The sequence below is a fragment of the Penicillium macrosclerotiorum genome, assembly GCF_028827735.1.
Source record: "Penicillium macrosclerotiorum strain IBT 26536 chromosome Unknown utg000007l_segment0_segment0, whole genome shotgun sequence".
In the NCBI taxonomy this organism is placed as follows: domain Eukaryota; kingdom Fungi; phylum Ascomycota; class Eurotiomycetes; order Eurotiales; family Aspergillaceae; genus Penicillium; species Penicillium macrosclerotiorum.
The window spans coordinates 949757-967490 of NW_026643086.1; the positions used below are offsets into that span (position 1 = coordinate 949757).

General features: G+C 51.8%; 8 protein-coding genes across 8 annotated transcripts; 1 reads left to right on the forward strand and 7 right to left on the reverse strand.

Annotated features, from left to right (window-relative positions):
- Positions 1 to 176: 176 nt before the first annotated feature.
- N7462_007166 (alpha/beta fold hydrolase) lies at positions 177 to 1801 on the reverse strand (the record flags this gene model as incomplete). The annotated part of the gene is made up of 3 exons (XM_057078884.1): positions 177 to 989; positions 1071 to 1549; positions 1654 to 1801. 3 exons carry the CDS (start codon positions 1799 to 1801, stop codon positions 177 to 179), a joined length of 1440 nt encoding a protein of 479 aa, XP_056931554.1.
- Positions 1802 to 2664: 863 nt separating this feature from the next.
- On the reverse strand, positions 2665 to 4401 carry N7462_007167 (putative capsule-associated protein CAP1; the record flags this gene model as incomplete). Its single annotated transcript, XM_057078885.1, has 1 exon — positions 2665 to 4401. One exon carries the CDS (start codon positions 4399 to 4401, stop codon positions 2665 to 2667), a length of 1737 nt encoding a protein of 578 aa, XP_056931555.1.
- A 962-nt stretch (positions 4402 to 5363) lies between these two features.
- N7462_007168 (ferric reductase-like transmembrane domain-containing protein) lies at positions 5364 to 5879 on the reverse strand (the record flags this gene model as incomplete). The annotated part of the gene is made up of 1 exon (XM_057078886.1): positions 5364 to 5879. The coding sequence occupies one exon, from the start codon at positions 5877 to 5879 to the stop codon at positions 5364 to 5366; it is 516 nt and encodes a 171-aa protein (XP_056931556.1).
- Positions 5880 to 7108: 1229 nt separating this feature from the next.
- N7462_007169 (HEAT repeat domain-containing protein) lies at positions 7109 to 7964 on the reverse strand (the record flags this gene model as incomplete). Its single annotated transcript, XM_057078887.1, has 3 exons — positions 7109 to 7447; positions 7503 to 7840; positions 7898 to 7964. 3 exons carry the CDS (start codon positions 7962 to 7964, stop codon positions 7109 to 7111), a joined length of 744 nt encoding a protein of 247 aa, XP_056931557.1.
- A 255-nt stretch (positions 7965 to 8219) lies between these two features.
- Positions 8220 to 9487, reverse strand: N7462_007170 (HEAT repeat domain-containing protein; the record flags this gene model as incomplete). The annotated part of the gene is made up of 5 exons (XM_057078888.1): positions 8220 to 8381; positions 8454 to 8945; positions 9002 to 9153; positions 9237 to 9342; positions 9425 to 9487. The coding sequence occupies 5 exons, from the start codon at positions 9485 to 9487 to the stop codon at positions 8220 to 8222; spliced, it is 975 nt and encodes a 324-aa protein (XP_056931558.1).
- Positions 9488 to 10395: 908 nt separating this feature from the next.
- Positions 10396 to 12722, forward strand: N7462_007171 (phenylalanine--tRNA ligase subunit beta; the record flags this gene model as incomplete). The annotated part of the gene is made up of 9 exons (XM_057078889.1): positions 10396 to 10448; positions 10516 to 10556; positions 10617 to 10636; positions 10695 to 10771; positions 10834 to 10963; positions 11023 to 11289; positions 11366 to 11607; positions 11664 to 12472; positions 12559 to 12722. The coding sequence occupies 9 exons, from the start codon at positions 10396 to 10398 to the stop codon at positions 12720 to 12722; spliced, it is 1803 nt and encodes a 600-aa protein (XP_056931559.1).
- A 673-nt stretch (positions 12723 to 13395) lies between these two features.
- On the reverse strand, positions 13396 to 14546 carry N7462_007172 (40S ribosomal protein uS3; the record flags this gene model as incomplete). Its single annotated transcript, XM_057078890.1, has 3 exons — positions 13396 to 13722; positions 13898 to 14211; positions 14393 to 14546. 3 exons carry the CDS (start codon positions 14544 to 14546, stop codon positions 13396 to 13398), a joined length of 795 nt encoding a protein of 264 aa, XP_056931560.1.
- A 455-nt stretch (positions 14547 to 15001) lies between these two features.
- N7462_007173 (phosphatidylinositol-3-phosphatase YMR1) lies at positions 15002 to 17726 on the reverse strand (the record flags this gene model as incomplete). Its single annotated transcript, XM_057078891.1, has 4 exons — positions 15002 to 16753; positions 16824 to 17306; positions 17372 to 17414; positions 17611 to 17726. The coding sequence occupies 4 exons, from the start codon at positions 17724 to 17726 to the stop codon at positions 15002 to 15004; spliced, it is 2394 nt and encodes a 797-aa protein (XP_056931561.1).
- Positions 17727 to 17734: the final 8 nt, after the last annotated feature.

A 17734-nucleotide genomic window follows, 5' to 3' on the forward strand; every position in this document is an offset into this window, starting at 1 on the left:
CAAAAATTCAAATAAAATGGCCTATGCACCCCTTGTTCACGGGCAGACGATGGATCACATCAATGGGCCATGGCATAGTTCGAGGGCGAGAGGCAATTCCTCCCCTTATCCTCCCGCCCGCCCGAAAGGTACTGACAGCTGCCTCGCCATCTCATCGTCTCCCAAGCTGGCCATCTCTACCGCCGAGCAATGACCTTGGCACTCGGATAAGCCTGCTGTACTGTAGCCTCAATGTCCTCGATCTCGCCCCGGACAGCCCACTCGACGATCTTGGCCAATGCCCCGCGGCTCTCAACCTCGATCGGCGTGAAATGGGCCGAGTTAGGAAGCATGATGACTTGACTATTCGCAACGAGGTAGTCGGCGATGCCGTTCAGACAGAGGTTCGGGTCCAGCGCGGTATCCTTCTGGCCCCACAGGATGGTCGAATTCGCTTTCAGCACGCCGGGCGCGCCCTCGTCGAGAAGACCCGCGCCGCTACTCGTACGCCGCAGCTCCTTGCCCCCGGCAATACCGTGCAAGCTCGCCACTGTCTCAATGGACTTCTCCCAGCGCGCTAACACGGCATCGTCGCGATAATAACCGGCCATGTTCATCACGTTGGCGAACTCATGACCATACTGAATGGTGTCCGGATAGGTAGCGCCGGTGGACGTCTGCGTCGTCGACTCCGCCCGCGAGGGACCCTGGGTGCTCGCCATCGAATCGGCTTCATCGCGCGGGGTGAATTTGTCTCCCCCATGGGCTTGCTTATGGCAGCCCTTCATGAGGGATTGGTTGCCGCCGACAAGCATATACCGGACGAACGAGACAGGGAGTTGCATTGCGAAGACGTAGCCCGACAGTAGAAGTTGGCGAAACAGCGGACTCACCGTCCGCAGAGCTTGGAGAATTGGTGTGCGGGCCTGGAGGGGAGATCCCAGAGCCGTGTTGAACATCTTGGATGCCGACATGATGAGGCGGTCGATGTTGGACCGGACCAAGCTTGGCTGTGAAAACCCATCATCACTCTGCGTTAGCATATATATCCTTAATACGCACATATTACTTATCAATCTCGACCAACATACCAGTGGCCCATTGGTCAGAATAAATCGATCTGCCAGTGCCGGTGCTTCAGCAGCCAGGCGCATGGCCAGCAAACAACCCCAATCGTGGCCAACGATGATGGTCTTCTTCTTGCTCGATTGCGAGTCATCATCAACTCCATACTGAATTCGGAGGGTGATTATCAGCTCGGTTAGCTTTTCCAGCACTGAAGTTGCGGTGTATCTCTCTAGGGCCTGGCTCCCACCATACCCAGGCAAGTCGATGGCAACTACAGTGGCAGCGTTTTGCAGCGAGGCCGAGCTGATAATATGACGCCAGATAGCCCAGCTATCAGGGAAGCCATGGATGAAAATGACCAGTGGTTTGTCGGATTTCAAAGCAGCAGGGGAGTTGGGCGTTTCATTGCTAACCATGTGGAACTTGAACCTACTGGGAAGGGTCAGGATGTGGTGCGCCAGCCCTTCAAAGTCCTTGGAGAGATTCCACAGACGATCGCGCGCTGGTCATTCCATTTTAGCAGTTATTCTCTAGCTCCAATAGTTGGGTGCTAATACTTGACGATATTGAGGAGGGGGACCAGTAGAAAGAAACATCACGACTCACCAATCTGGAGCTCCAGGCTCTGCTTCTCGGTGCGCTTGGTGAAAAAGGTCCCTTGTCTGATGGCGATGGCTCCATAAAGAACTATCGTGAAGAGACCATATCCCCGGGCAGCCAGCCAGAGTACGGTCTGAGTGAATCTACCCGCCATGGTGAAGCGGACGTTCAACGTTCGATCGACGAGAGATTGACCACGTCGGGACAGGGCTATAATGAAGGGGGGAAGTAACAACCGTACACTAGGGTAGAGGGAAATAAAGGTTATCAAGCTGCATTGGACGGCCTTATAAATAGTTCAATCAAGCTGCAGCTACTGGGCGGGGGCTGCCACGGCATCTCGGAAAGCTCACTCTGTCGCGTCATGCCGTTAGTCAGCCCGAGGCCCTGATGATCGCCACTCGCAATTTCCGCCACAACAAGAGCTACGATTTGAATAGCAGATGAGAGTACTTCGGGTCCCCCTGAAAAATCCAGAAATGTGGGGGAAGAAGACTCGCTTGAAAATAAGGTCGCATTATGGTCAGATAGAGTTGGTCCCAGCAACAATCAGCCTCAACAGTTCCTATCCCAGAGAACGCCAAATACATCTCTCTCCACATGCAAGTATAGGAACGGGGAGGTATCAATCAGTTCGGCAACAGTCAAGAGAATCGGGACAAAGACAAGAAAAGGTCAGAGGGTATTAACACATGATGGGGTAATGCAAAGAGCAACATGAGAGAAAAGAAAAAGCCAACAGAAGGAAACAGCCGTGATTTCGTCGAGTCCCCGCAAGAGGCTGAATCTCGATTCAGCAAGCAGAGCAATGTAAAGTAAGCCCAATTATTAGGGTATATACAAGGGCGACTTTTGGGAAGGAAGATAGAGCAGGTAAATCCCGATCAAAGAGAGAATCCGAGCTCATCGCGATGGTCGTCCACAAGACGTCCATATCTACAAAGCAAATCCCATCATTAGCAAAAAATACCAAAAGAAGAAGAAATAACGAACGAAAGAAAGACTCCGAAAAAAGACTTACTCCAGGAGAAGACGGAAGAACCAGACCTCGAGGTCTCCATTCCGCAGCACCTTCTGAGCCCATTTCTGGCCCTGAGCCGCAATCCGCGGGGCGGTCCTCTTGCCTTCATCCTCCGACACAAAATAGCGCATGCTCTCGACATATTCGTTACCTTTCAGGCTGAGTGGCACATAGTGCACCCAAGGCTTGAGCCACTCATCGTGCCATTCGCGGAACATAGCAATCTTGTACACAAAGCTGTTGCTGAGTAAAAAGGCGTAGAAGCGCCCGCTGAAAGCATTACCATCGACGTCGACCAAGTATTTGTGCGCCCAGGCGTCTTGCTGTCCGGCAGGTTCGACAACCTCGAAGTATTGTTCCTGGGCATGGCAGTCATCAGGGTCACATTGACCAATGAATGAGAACTTGACGTCAAAGTGCTCGCGAAAGGCATCCCGGCTGACATTCTGTGAAATCCACGAGTTGTCTTCCTGCCGAGTAAGAATTTGACTCGGTGCCAGGGAATTGACAGAGTCGACGAACTGTTGCCGATGCTGTCGGCGCCAGCCTCCAGCACGAGAGAAGCCACCGGTGGTGGACCCGCGCCAGTACATCCGATCAGACTTGTCATCCCAGGAGAAATCCTTGTGTTTATCGTAAGGAACCTTGTTGTCCCAATACCAGGGGCTGGGATAAAGAATGTCTTGAAAGCTGGAAATCTTGCTCTGCGAAAATACCGGAAACAAGTCATGGACAACATCGAAGGCATTCGGGCGGTCGAAAAATCCGTAGGTATATCGCAGGGACGGGGTGAGGCATATATCGGAGAAGGCCGTGGTGTTGTAGATGAACCCCAGTTCGCCATACGCATAGGGATCAATGTTGTCGGGGGCTTGTTCATCAAGGGATCTGGCGGGGCTATCGACAGGGCAAGAGGCGCGAGAGTTGGTCCACGTTGGCTGGTGGGCAAAGCGGTTAAAGCGAGTCGTGCGCACCTCATCAATGCGGTCGCCCTTGTTCAAATCCGCCGCTCGAGGCGACCACGCGTTCAGCGTCGTCTTCCTGTCGAACGCGGCAGGGATGACATTGTCCGTTGCCATCTGAACCAGTCGCTGGAGGTCATCCCCAGGAATGATCACACGAGGTTCGTCGTGAGTATTGAACACCAAGTCCATATCCGGCAAAAACCTCACGAAATCCTTCATCATGCCTACTGTGGCCTCGCGCTGCCACTTCCCACCGTCGCCGCCGCCCTCGACGTGCGTCACCTTGCCATCGCGAATCAGCACGCCAATCACGGCGTTATCGAATCCCATGGTCTCTCGGGCGCGTTCGCGGATGGTCTGCGGCTTCAGCGCCCAGAAGGGCAAGAGGGAGTGGTAGATCGAGTCAAACTCGTCCACCAACTGCACATTCTTGGACTGGGCGAACTGGAACCATTTGTCGAAGTGCGGCGGGGGGTGCATCTTATAGCGACGTTTGTACTCCTGGACGGCCTCAGCCAGGGTTTTCGATTGGCGAGAATGCACATAGTCGAATCGCTGCTGTGCATTCTCGACCAGGTTCGTAATGGGGTGCACTTTCTCGGGCAGGAAGGAGGTCTGGCCTGTATGGAGCTGAGGGTGTCTGATCGGTTCGGGGGGAGGGAGATCTATTGGGACATCGCGGCGAGGGTGCTCGGAGCGGAGGAGGACGAGCGAGAAGCACGCGAGGAGGGTAATCCCCAAGAGAAGGATCAAACGTTGTGTTCGCATCCTGCCATCTGTAGTCCGCATGAAAGCGAGGCGAGTCGAACGAGAGGCAGGGCGCCGAGAGGAGGGGAAGCGGATAGGAAAAAAAGGGTCTAGGGAGGCGTGCTCCATCCCGAAGGTCTGGAGTTTCCCTACTATTATTAAACCCGGGGCCTGCCAAGCCGCTTGACGCCCTGTCCACGCATGTCCACTCTGGACGACGCAAGCCCATTTTCCTTGTTTCCGACCAGGGAAAAATACCCGCCTACCCAGTTGGTCGCCTTTGCGGTCCCTCGGTTCCTGGCCTCCCAATTCCACTGCAAGAATTCCTTTTGCGTCGCCGTTGACCACGGTGGCGCTAAGTTTATGGGGAGGGGCGAATCCACGGTTAGCGTAAGGGACAGGTCACAATGATGGAGCCTCGAAACCCTAACGCGATCCAAACGTGCATCAAAGGCTCTTGATGCATCTTCGCAGCCTCGTGGTGATCGCGATTAAAGAAGTTTAATCCCGCAACCAAAAGCTTGTCCGTGTTTGTGGCCCAGTGGATCGTTTTCCGAATTTCCGAAGTCCCCTGATACCTTTGCATCTAGCCCCATTATATATTAATGGGTCGGGTCTGATCCGCCGGAGGACCACGAGCACGCGGCAGGTCTGGGTCGTTATATATCCTGCTACATCGGTCGCAAGGTAAACAACCCACCTTACCAAGCACAGAAAAGATATATGCAGGACCCGGAAGTCAATGAGGTCATTACTGCAAGTGCATGTTCTCGGGCAGATTTTAAACCATTGAGTGACTTTCGAATTGTGACAGACGTTCCAGGGGCCGCCGTTATTCAGGCCGAAAAAGAAATCAAGACTGGAATCATGCGTATTGACTACACCCCCAAAAACATGAAACCCTGGTAGGAGAATCAAAATAATAAAACAACTCGTCTCGGGATTTGATTCTCGGAAAATAAATATACGGACGAAAAAACTATCTATACGCGACCTACCCGTCGCACCATCATGAAGGAACACACCCCATTGACCACAGAAGCTCCTAGTGCTTGAAGCATATACTTCTGGGCCTGCGCAACGTGATAGTATGCGGCCGCACTTAACAAAACAACCAATGCAACATGGCCATAATAAAATGAGCGCCGGCGGGTTTGAATGGATCCCGCCGAGAACCATGCACGAATGCCGCTCTTCGGAGCAGCCCCCCGAGGCCGTGCAAAGAAGAGCAGAGAGATCGCAGCACTAAGAGCTACCAGGCCACACTGCACATCCGAGTCCAGAATACGCTTCGCAAAAAGGGAGCTGTACTCGGGATGGCTGGACTGCACAAAGAAAAGCAAGTACAGGGTGGCATGACCAAACAGCAGTGGCGAGATCACGACGCGCCCAAAGAGCCGGTGGTAAGGAGTGACCGTCGCTTGTGGAACAGAGGTCAGAAACGAGAAGATGGATGATGCTGACGGCTTGGAGGTGGAGATGTATGCAGCCGGAGACATTAGGACTTGTAAGGGAACCTGGGATAGGGCGACATGACCCAGTGCCTTGGTCAAATGGAGGTAATCTGCAAATTCTGTGTCAGCTCCTGTATTTGTCTGAGACGGATACCGGAAAGCTTCAAATGGTATGACGGGGTGAAAGGAGCCTCATACCATCACCACTATTCCATAAACAGAGACTAAGCAGCCACAAGAGCCATACTCCGCAGACAAGATACTGCCGACGTGTCTCAATCCACCCGGTAACGAGGGGGCGATCCCACCACGAGCTGGGCCCACGGCGGGATTTCGCTGCATCCTCTGGGGATGCTACTAAGTTAACCCAGCTTTGATAGACTCGGATTGCGATGACAGCGACAATGATCGACCACTGCGCGTAGGCACCGCGCAGGTCAAGCAGCTCCCGGCGGCCTGCTTTCTCCTCTTCAGAGAGGGTAATAAAATGGTACGGCCAAGCAAGATCCATAGCGAAAGCGGGATCAATACCGAGATGGACTGATAAATGTATGAGCTTCTAGAGCCAGGATTTCCCAGGAGGCAGAGACAAGGGAAGTGGTCGATATCGTAAGTAGGCGGGCGGCAAGATTGTCGCAGAATGTTCAATTCAAAATAACATTGTAGCTGCAAATCTATTCCTTGCAACTGATATACCTTTCTTGATTTTTGAAACTTCGGACACCTGCTCACAGGTTGGAGGAGGAACATGCAAGGTGTCCTGCTTCGCACTTACGCGTGCAACAGCCTTGGGGGTCCCCCCGGACCCGCTGACAAATAGAACGTTTTGACTCGCCCGCGTCGGCCTTCAATTGCGACGACACTACCCCGTATGTCTGTACGGATTGAAGGAAAAAGCCTTGAGAGGCAAGTTGAGTACAGGCCGGCAAACCTTATAATAAAAAAAAACTAAAGCCAGGCACGTCTACAATCACTCTCAATGGGCAGAAAGAGAAAATGATTCAAACTGGCGTGATTGCTTTTATGGCTACCTTGGGTGAACATAGACGGGTTATGTATGGGATCAAAAGAGTAAGAAAACCTCTACATTAAGAACGCCATCAAGACATCTCATCCCAAAGCTGGCTATTCTCTCTAAGCTGACAGGGTGCCCCCGTACCCAGATAATTACGCAATGGTGCTCTGTCGTCATATATTTGCGCATATGGGAGGGGCGGTCTGAAGAGAAGAGAGCAGTAGTTCATGCGGTGTCACCGAGCTCCCTGAGAACGGTCTCACGGAGAAGTCTGCATAGCCTCCTCCTGGTTACCACCTGCGGTAGTAGCAAAATAGCGGACATCAACATCGTCATCCTCCTGCAGCTTCTCCAGGCTGGGCAGGATTCTTTGCTGGATCAGCTCCTGGCTCTTCGGTGACGAAGTGGCAGTCTCGCCAGACTTCTCCACCTCAACCAAGGTCTTATCAGCCGGCAAACGGCGGAGAGTGTCGATCAAAACGGCGTAAGACTTGGCGACATTAAAACGAATGTTGGGAATCTCGTCCGCAACGAGACGGTCCAAGATGGGAAGAATGGAATTTTCGATGATATCGAGAGTGACAACAGGGGCGAGGGTCTAGACGAATTAATATGGTTCGGACATGATATTTTCAAAGCTGGGCGGGACTCACAGAAATAGCAAAGCATGTTGTCATGCGGTAAAGGTAGTTAGGGTGTTGTCCCATGGCCATTACCTTGGGAATAATAGACTCCTTGGCCCAATCCACGCCAAAGACTTCAGTAAGTTTCTTCAAGTTCTGAGTAGCGGCCTCTCGAATGGAGAAAACGGTGTCACCGAGCCATCCCATACAAAGATCGCTCAATTGATCATCGAAGAACTTGACACCAAGTTGACTGGCGAGAAGGGGAATGTATTCAATGATAGCTAGACGCACGCGCCACTGCTTGTCCTCAGCCAGCTGGACAATCGCAGGAAGAAGAGATTGGGAGAGAAGATCGATGCCAATAACTGATGGAAGAGGTTAGAGGACGGAATGTGAATCATGGAAGAGGATTACAAGCATACCTTTGTTAACCTGCTCAAGCTTCGAAATAATATGCAGGCGAACATCGGGAAAATCATCTTTGAGCATTTGAAGGAACATAGGAAGAAGGTGAGCAATAGTCCTGAGCAATAATTAGCGATGAGATCTTCGGGGAGCTTCAAAATCAAAATAGTGAGGCAACACACTCTTCCTTCCCAAGAATAGGAGCGAGCCCGCTGATTTGAGTACCCAGGGCAGCCCGGACGTGTTGAGATTGATCAGACACAAGATCCTCCACACTAGTCATGATTTCGTTGAGTAGAGTATCGCGGTCGATCAAATTGCAGAAGCCTGGTCATACTGTTAATGGCGGCTTGAAAAACTCGGCTGGGGATGTGAAACGCGCTTACCAGGGATCTGGCCAGCGATCGCAGTGCGGACCTCAGCCTCGGTATCTTTCAGAAGCTTGACAAAAGCAGGCACCATATCGCGGGTGACCACTTCCTCATGCACAGCCTTAGCGATCTATTGAAGCATTAGTGATTAGTACTGGTTCCATTTCCAATCCATCTTGAGTAAAGAGCCCGAGCAACGAACCTTCTCATATCGATCAGCGACCATGTATCGGACACGCCAGCTCTTATCCTCAAAGAGATTTCGCAGCGAAGTAAGCAGCACGCCGTGACTGGGCTGTTGCTCCTTGGGAATTTCCTCCGCGATCGCGATGAGAATATCCACCGTCAGCAAGCGCACGCTGTCCTGATCATCACTGGCCAGATATTGGAAAAGGGGTATCATTTCATCAATAACCACGGGTGTGTCCATCTCCTTGACAAATTTGGCTAGGTTGTTCGCCGCTTGCCGCCGCACCATAGGGGTCTCATCATGTACCAAAGCTCCGAAGTGCTGTCGAAGGCTCTGCTGCAAAGCTGAGGGGGCTTTGCGGTATGGTGTGCAGTACAAGCCGGTCGCGGAGACCTTCGAGGTAAACCAGTCGGCTTTGGAAAGATGGAGGACGAGAGGGACAAAGTGCTCTTCAACTTGGCTCTCTGACAGTTGCTCGCAGACTTTGTTGAGAGATTCGACAGCCTATGTCACAGGGATCAGTAACCCGAGCCATTAGACCTGTTGATGGCGGAACTAACCTTCTCCCGGACCAAAGGCTCTTCGATCGCCGCCAGGTTCTCCAGCGGTGACAGGAGCACGTGCGCGTGTTCTGGTCCACCGACATATTCTGTAAAGTTACCCAATTCCTCGCTCAACGCGGTCAAAACTTCATCTTCATCCTCCACGGAGTCTAATTGTAGAGTAGGTTAGGCGCGTTCAGCCGATGGAGAGGGTGAGAAAGTGGCGGGGAGGGCTTTTTTGGGAGTAACAGACCATCCAGGAATGGGATGAGCTCCTCTCGGGTTCTCTCGGGCCCGAGGGCGAGCGCGATCGTGGATAGACGGTGAATAGCATTGAGTCTGAGGAGAACATCGTCGTGCTGCAAGAAATTGCGATGTGAGCTTGGATCAGCAGATTCCCCCTCCACCGGTGGAGCAGAGAGCAGCAGAGGGTCGGTATACCTTCAACTCATCAATGAGAACCGCGATAGGGTAGAGCTCATCATTCTCGTTTTGACCCTCCATCACGTACGTGGTGAGTTGTGTATTAAGGTGGAGCAAAAGAGGAAGGAGACTGGGAGAGTCGAGGTTGGTTGGATTGAGGTCCCAGCGGGTCGAGGGAAGGGCTGATATCGGGGGGTGGGCGGTGTTGATTGAGGGGCCCGGCGAAATAGAATTATGGAGGATCGAGCGAGAAGCGCACCTTCGTGAACTCTCGACGAATATAGAAACTGGACCGGGAGGGAGGGGGAGAGAGGTCAGTGTCGGGATATGGAAAGGGTCAAAAGAGAAGGGGATGGTCGGAGTGAGGTTTCGTGGGGGTTTGGGCCGCAGACCACCTGTCGCGGAGCAGAGCAGCCACGAAGGAACATACCTCGGGCACAATTGAAAGATCGTCCACCTGAGCTAAGTACCAGAACCAGGATAAGAGGAAGAGAATCGGAAGCGTGAGAGGAGGACGGCAGTGGGGGACCGGGAATCGTGTCTCTCGATCGTTCTGAGCTTTCACGGCCAAACAACCTGGAACTGCGCGTAATTTACATACAGCTAAGATACAGGCGTGGCACGGGCGGATCGAACTGGGGTGATTTTGGCGGGTGTTTGCTGGGTTTTTGCTGGGGAAGACGATGACGAACGGACCACGCTGGGCCACGAGCGATGGAACAAACCAAGGAGAGGCTAGTGTGACCATACCGTACCGTCACAAAAGAGGGGGGGCAGTTGTGGCGGTGGTGGCTTTTGCGCGGCAGAATTTCCAGTCGCCAGCAAGACAGAGTCATCGCCATTTCTCCCCCGCTTGTGGACTTTCGGCTTCTTGGTAGGTTGATTTCAGATATTTGGGTGCTCAGTGAGGCTGAGAAGGACATGAACAGCTAGCTGACCAGACTGCTCGATCCTGTACCAGAACTGCATCGCATTGCGCATCCCCCGCCATGCCCACTATCTCGGTTGACAAGGCCGCTCTCTTCAAGGAGCTGGGCCGGGAGTATGTGCCCCTCTGACTCTCGTCATTTTGCGCAATGGTTCTAATGGGATGATTTCCACCGCCTCAGGTATACCACGGAGGAATTCGATGAGCTATGCTTTGAATTTGGTGGGTTGGATCAAACTCCGAAGCGACTCTGCGGGGCATCAGGCTGACTGCGTCAAACAGGCATTGAGTTGGATGAAGACGTATCATTTCTCCCATTCCCTTTGCGAAAAAGAAGCCTTCCCACTGAAAATTTGTTAGACGACCGACCAGGAGCGCCCAATCGTCGACGGAGTGCAAGAACCCCCGCAGCTGAAGATTGAGATCCCCGCCAACCGGTATGCCCAACCAGGCCCCACGGGAGGTGGAAAAAGATGCACGAACTGAGAATAGATCCCAGATATGACTTGCTGTGCTTTGAGGGCATTGCCCTGATGCTTAATATCTTCTTGGGCCGCAAGTCCCTGCCCGACTACAAGTTGATTGAGCCTGCGAACGGCCAGCTCCAGGAAATCATTGTCAAGGAGGATGTGAGTTTCAATCATGTCCCCGAGCGCATGGGACTCCCTTCACTGATGCAGCACAACAGACCACAAAAATCCGACCCTACGTGTCCGGTGCGATTCTCCGTAACGTCAAGTTCGACAAAGCTCGCTATGAATCCTTCATCGCCCTCCAAGACAAGCTTCACCAGAACCTGGCCCGCCAACGGACCCTCGTCTCTATTGGCACCCATGATTTGGACACTGTCCAGGGTCCTTTCACATACGAGGCCCTTGCCCCTAAGGACATCAAGTTCATTCCTTTGAACCAAACCCAGGAGATGAACGGTGAGGAATTGATGACTTTCTACGAGGTATGTGGAACCTGGAAGTACCCAGGAGTACCCATCATTGGCACTCAATCACTCACCATCGTGATTGCATCAACAGAAGCACCAGCAATTGGGCAAGTACCTGCACATTATTCGCGACTCTCCTGTGTATCCAGTCATCTACGACTCAAAGCGCACTGTCTGCTCTCTGCCTCCCATCATCAACGGTGACCACTCTAAAATCACATTGGACACTACCAACGTTCTCATTGAGATCACTGCTCTCGACCGGACGAAGCTTGAGATTGTGAACCGCATGATGGTTACCATGTTCTCCCAATACACCTCCGAGCCTTTCACGTAGGTGACTATACTTATCTCAAATTCAGAAACCAGGTATACTGATTAGACGACAGCATCGAACCCGTTAAGATCGTCTCAGAGCACAATGGCGAGACTCGTATCACTCCCGATCTCAGCCCCCGCACCACACAGGCTGAAGTTTCTTACATCAACCAATGCTGTGGTCTGAACCTCACTCCCATCGAAATCTGCAACAACTTGAGGAAGATGGCTTTCCGCGCCAAGCCTTCGACCAACAACTCGAACACCGTTGACGTCGAGATCCCCCCAACCCGTGCAGATGTTCTTCACCAGTGTGATATCATGGAGGATGTCGCCATCGCCCACGGCTTCAACTCGCTTCCGCGCGCGTTCCCCAACATCTCCGGTACCATTGGCCAGCCCCTCCCTATCAACAAGCTGACCGACATCATCCGTGTGGAGACTGCCATGGCCGGCTGGACTGAGGTTCTGCCGCTGATTCTCTGCTCGCACGACGAGAACTTCGCCTGGCTGAACCGTAAGGATGACGGAAACACTGCTGTCAGACTGGCCAACCCCAAGAGTCTTGAGTTCCAGATCGTTCGCACCAGCCTGATTCCGGGCCTGCTGAAGACTATCCGCGAGAACAAGTCACACACCGTGCCCATGAAGGTCTTCGAGGTCAGCGACGTTGCGTTTAAGGATCTATCTCTCGAGCGGAAGAGCCGCAACGAGAGACACTTTGCCGCTGCGTGGTATGGCAAGACCAGCGGTTTTGAAGTTGTCCACGGTCTCCTTGACCGCGTGATGACTATGCTTAAGAGTGCTTTCATCACTGCTGAGGAAGGCCTCGATTACTCTTCTATGAGCGATTCGCAATACTTCATCAAAGAGCTGGATGGTATGTTCAATGTCCCAACTCTCAACCTCCTGCTTCGAGGGCGAAGAGACGAAAAAAAAGAAGCAAAGCTAACATAATCATTACAGACCCTACTTACTTCCCTGGTCACTCCGCTTCCATTCACCTGCGTGTTGGCGGTAAGGAGCACGTCATTGGTACCTTTGGGATCCTGCATCCCACGGTGCTTGAGAAGTATGAGCTCAAGTACCCGGTCACTACTCTGGAGATCAACATTGAGCCTTTCCTCTAGATTTTCTAGATTGAAACTAGGTATTACTATGCTTTGCGACGCAGATAGATGATGACATGACGTGGAGAGGGCTCTATTGTGACATGCCGAGTTTGTTTCGATTAGAGCTGCAGACACTAAAAGCAATAAAAATAAAGTTTCAAGTACATATATAAATGTTTAAAGCTCGGACCGATTACGTCAATTAGGGTCAAAAGTAGGTGTTTCGAAGGTAGTGCGATCTATAATAGTTCTCGAGACTGACGAGTCGAGGGTGCTTCCATCCACCGCAAAGTGTATATAAAAGACATTACGAAGGGCGACGTCGAAGGGCGAGTCTGACCCAATACATATTATGTCAACCGATAGAATCTACCAAGAAAACATACTTGATCACGAAGCTCCTTGTCAACTTTTTTTTTGTCTTATAGGATTCTTCTTCGTACACCAATGCAAGGATACATCATGTTCGGTCCAGCCCCAGCTTACCACGAAGCTCAAATACAAGGGCCTGCAAACTAGATTTTCGACTGGGCGTCATTCGTTTGAATTGGAATGAAAAACAAGGCAGCGATAGAACCAAGATTTTGAAGTCTTCATGTAATTTTGATTGCGTGAGGTAGAGAGTATAAGGTTAGGTTAGGACAGGAAGGAAGAAAAGGGAAAGCCGGGCCTAATGAAAGAAGAAACAAGTTTACTCCTGAGCGTAACCCTCAGTGGCACCCTCAGCCTCAGCGGCCTGCTGCTCAGCCAGACGCTGCTGCTCAGCAAGCTGCTGGGCAGCAATAGCCTTGGCACCGTAGTCCTGGCTCATGGGCTGGAGAACGGGCTGCTCCTCCTTGGGCTCAATGATGGTGACGGAGTCGGGGAGAGTCTTCTGGGGGCCGGACTTGCCCTCGGGGTCGGAGCCGCGCATGATCTTGACCTTGATACCAAGGACACCCTGGCGGAGCAGAACGTGGCGGGTGGCGGAGTCAATGAACTCCTTGGCGGGCTGACCGGAGTGGATCATGAAGCCGTCCTGTTAAAGATGAGATTAGCGACAAGTTTCATGCGCGAGTTCCTCTTCGTAGAGACAATGGGAAAATCGTGCGAGATTCGCGTTGATCGAATATTTCATCAATCGGGCCGCAGCATCCTCACGTAATATTCCCGTTTCCCATTGCGATTTTATGATGTAAACATTGTAGACGTACAGTGAACTTCATGGACTTAGCACGGGCAGCACGGAGCTTGCCGGACACAACGACCTCGCAACCCTTGGCACCGCTCTCCATGATGAAACGGAGGACACCGTAGCAGGCACGGCGGACGGCCAGACCGTTCAGGAGCTTGTAGCGGAGGGACTCGCACTGAGCGACGGCGGACAGACCGCGGTTCTGGACCTTGGCGGCATAGAGGGAAACGGAGTTCTCGGGGAACTTGAAGCGCTTCTGGATGAGCGAGGTGAGCTCACGGATGCGGCGACCCTGCTCGCCGAGAACCTCCTGGGTGTGGGTGGCACGGATGACTAGAAGAAAAAAAAGACATCCGTTAGCATCGACTGATCCGTGCTCCGTTGGTCCGTATATTCCTCCAACAAAATTCGATGTCAAGATCTCTAGCAACATTCCAGGCTCTTGAAAGATCCAATATAGTTCCGCTCGCGACAATTCAACGGACAGAAAAGAAATTCGAGGGTTGCGACGTACTGATGTCGGTGACGGTGGGAGTGACACGGACTTCGACACCGGAATAGCCCTCCTCAGCCAGCTCGCGCTGGAAGAACTCGTTGAGCTCGGCGTAGAAGACACCGTCGGCGACGAACTTCCTGCGCTTGGAAATAGCTCCCTGGACAGCGGCCATTTTTGCGTTCCTGGTGGGTGGAATTGGGTGGTCGACGGGGGAAGGCGAGGTCGAGGTCGAAAGGTTGGTCGTTGTGAGAGTCCTGACTTGGTGGGGATTTTTTGGGTGTAGGGCTTCTCTTGCCTGTTTGGGATAGGGCTCAACCCTCGCTTGTAATGAGCGGGAGCCTTGCCTATCCTGGCTAGCGTGAACACATGCGAGGCAACAAGGCAACAAGGCAACAAGGCAATAAATACCTTGTCTCCTTCTCTCTATTGCTGGATTTTGTTGTCATGTAAACCCTTCAAATTGTATGCTAACAGCATCGATGCATTAGGGGTAGAACTAATAAAAGACATGTGTCTGTTGAACTATGCAAAAGTGTCAAGCTCATACCTCACCCTGCTCTATTTCTGCTTTGCAGAAAATCCGTAAATTCATCAGATTGAACAATTGCTCATAACTACATGTAACCCTCAATGCATCTCCACCTCCATTTCCAACTCTTTCGGCTTTTCATTTTTCGTCTCAACGTTCTGGTCCTTGATAATTGCGAGATTGGATATACTAGAGGTGACAGCAGCCATTCCAGATGCTGCAGCAGAGTGAACAGTGGCTCCTGACATCCGAGGACTAATGGAGTGTTGAGCCGTCTCAACTCCAGTCAAAATAGGGGATGAAGTACTTGGACTCTCAAAGCCAGCAGTGACAGATGTTCCTGGCAGAAGTGGGCCGTTCATTTCGGTATCTGCTCGGCCAAAAGATTCGCTCCACCAGCGGGTCTCCTTGGGTCGAGGGAAAATCAGGCGTTCCTTGCCTCGCTGGTGATCATCAATAAGAGCATCATACTCTGGATTTGTGAACTGCTCTCGTCGGGCGAGGAAATAATCCCACACACTGCGGGTTCGTTCTCGCGCGTTGGTATCTACACGTTCTTTTTCATTGTTGAAAAGGAATGTTCCAAATTGACAGGCGTAAAGGTGATATAGCAGCCGTCGAAGGAAGCGCTCATTGAATTCAAAGCGTGTAGGGTGTTGACGCAGGAGTTGATAGGTCGCATCGAGGAACTGATGGAAAACCGGGCTAGTTTCCTTTACTTTCGTGATTTCTTTCTCTGAAACAGCCGTTCGAGGCGCGGAGCTGGGTTTTTTGGTTGGGCTATCAGAATCATAGCTTTGGAGTTCTCCCTCCGACTCAGGAAGTGAGTCCCGACTAGTATTCTCCCGGTTGAAGAAACCCTTGGCACTGAGGAATGCATTTTCGATTGCTTTGGCAGGGCCTGCGCCACTACCGTCCACATCACCGCCAATTCGTTCATTTTCAATCTGAAACCATTTCTCACTGTTTAGATGACCTGATCTGTGTCGGAACATGTGTCCAAAGGACAGCCAATCCTTCTCAACAAGGACCATAAAGCCTTCCATGGTGCGGAAGTACGGATCCAAACAAATCTGACTCAAAGCACTCAATTGGCTAGTCCTGTCCCAGCCATCGGAACAATGTATCAAAACGTGGGAATGCTGGAGACCAACTTGGCGAGTAATCAATCCAGCACCTTCCAGGATGCCCGCAATATGCTTAAGCCAGCCACTCCGAGCTAGAAGGTCACGGTTAGGTCCCAAAGGAGTGACGTCTGTCTCCTTCAACGCATCAATAACCTTGTTCAAAGAGTCACGCATCACATGAATATTGTCAATACCAAGGTATGCCTTGGTAGCAAACTTATAGTTGTCCATGTTCTCAGAGCCCAGGCCAACAGCTTGCATTGCAAAAGCGTTAACGGTAGGGCGCGCATCGACAATTAGGTTTTGCTGTTGAGCACCATAAATTGCTCGTACTTCTTCCGGTGCCTCACGGGCAGCTGCCAGCATGTCATCCTCAAGATCTTCCGCGTTTGGAACGTCAAGCTCTGTTTGTGAAGCCGACAAGCTCTCATAACTCGAATCAGAAGCCTCTCGATCTAATTGAGCTTTCGCAAAACTAGCCAAAGGCCTCTCTGAGCGAGAAGTTGAGAATATAGCTGCCAGAAGCTTTTCATCCTGAATGCTACGGTTCTGCCGAACACCAACAAGGGGCTGTGAGCTTCTCGTAATACTGCAGTTGTTCACCGGGTGAAGATAGGTAAGGGCAGGGATTCGCTGTCTAGAACGATATCGTCCCGCATAGTTAATGGTATTGTCAGAAATAGCGGATGGCACAGGAATCAAAGCTGGGTATGTTGGTGAGAACTGTGGTATCATCAGTACCTATTTCAAGAGAGACGGAGACAACACCGTTATTAAAGTAACAGGAGCTTACGCTATAGTCCGTATTGATCTCAGAGATCCGCCATCCCGAATTCTCTTTTGAAAGACCCTGACGCTCCCACTCCTTTCGTGGATTATACAAATCCCATCCATTCAGCCCCTTTTCGGGAGGTGGTGGCTGATAGGAAAAGGCATAGAGTCGATCAAGTCGACCAGATTTGCAGGTCCATTGTTTAATACTATCGAAGACTTCTTTGGCCTTTTGTTCACTTGTGAAGTAGAAGCAAACGAAGATAAAGTCTCGGCACCGAAGGCGGATGGAGGAGAGCTGGCGGGACGCCGCGGGAGCCAGGCGCAATGTGCAAAACGAGATAATGGGATAGGTAATCCAGAGTTCCTTCGGTCTAATAGTGATTCCCTTTGCCTGGTCCTCGCTTGAAACTGGGGGGACATGGGAGAAGATTAAGTGGTGAGGGGTTAAATGAAGGGCGCCGTCGACCTGCTCCCCACGGCGGGCCAAGGTCACATTGTCAACCTAAATAACCGCCAGTGGTCAGCTGGAATGCTCTCATCGTCGGGTTCAAGCGTAGTGAGACGTACCTTAGCAACCCGTGTTCTCTCCATACCGTGAGCCTTGGGATCACTGTGCGTGCATGGTCTTCATGCTGAAGGAGGGGGAAGAGTTGGGTGGGGTTATCGCGGGTGCGAGATCGTGATCACAGGTATCGAGAAACTTGACTGAATGCCGTTTTGTGAGAACAGATTGACAATTTCCTTGTCCGGAGTCGAGATATTGCGATTCTGGGAAAGGTTTGGGGTCGGACGAGGAGGGCGGTTACACGTCAAGGTCAGCGTCCGGGTCCCGATCAAGTGTGGGGCGGCCCGGGGGGCGTTCATCAGCTCCGATGTCATAGGCACCACCGAAATCCACCCGTGAACAGGATTGAGACCTCATCGGATGCA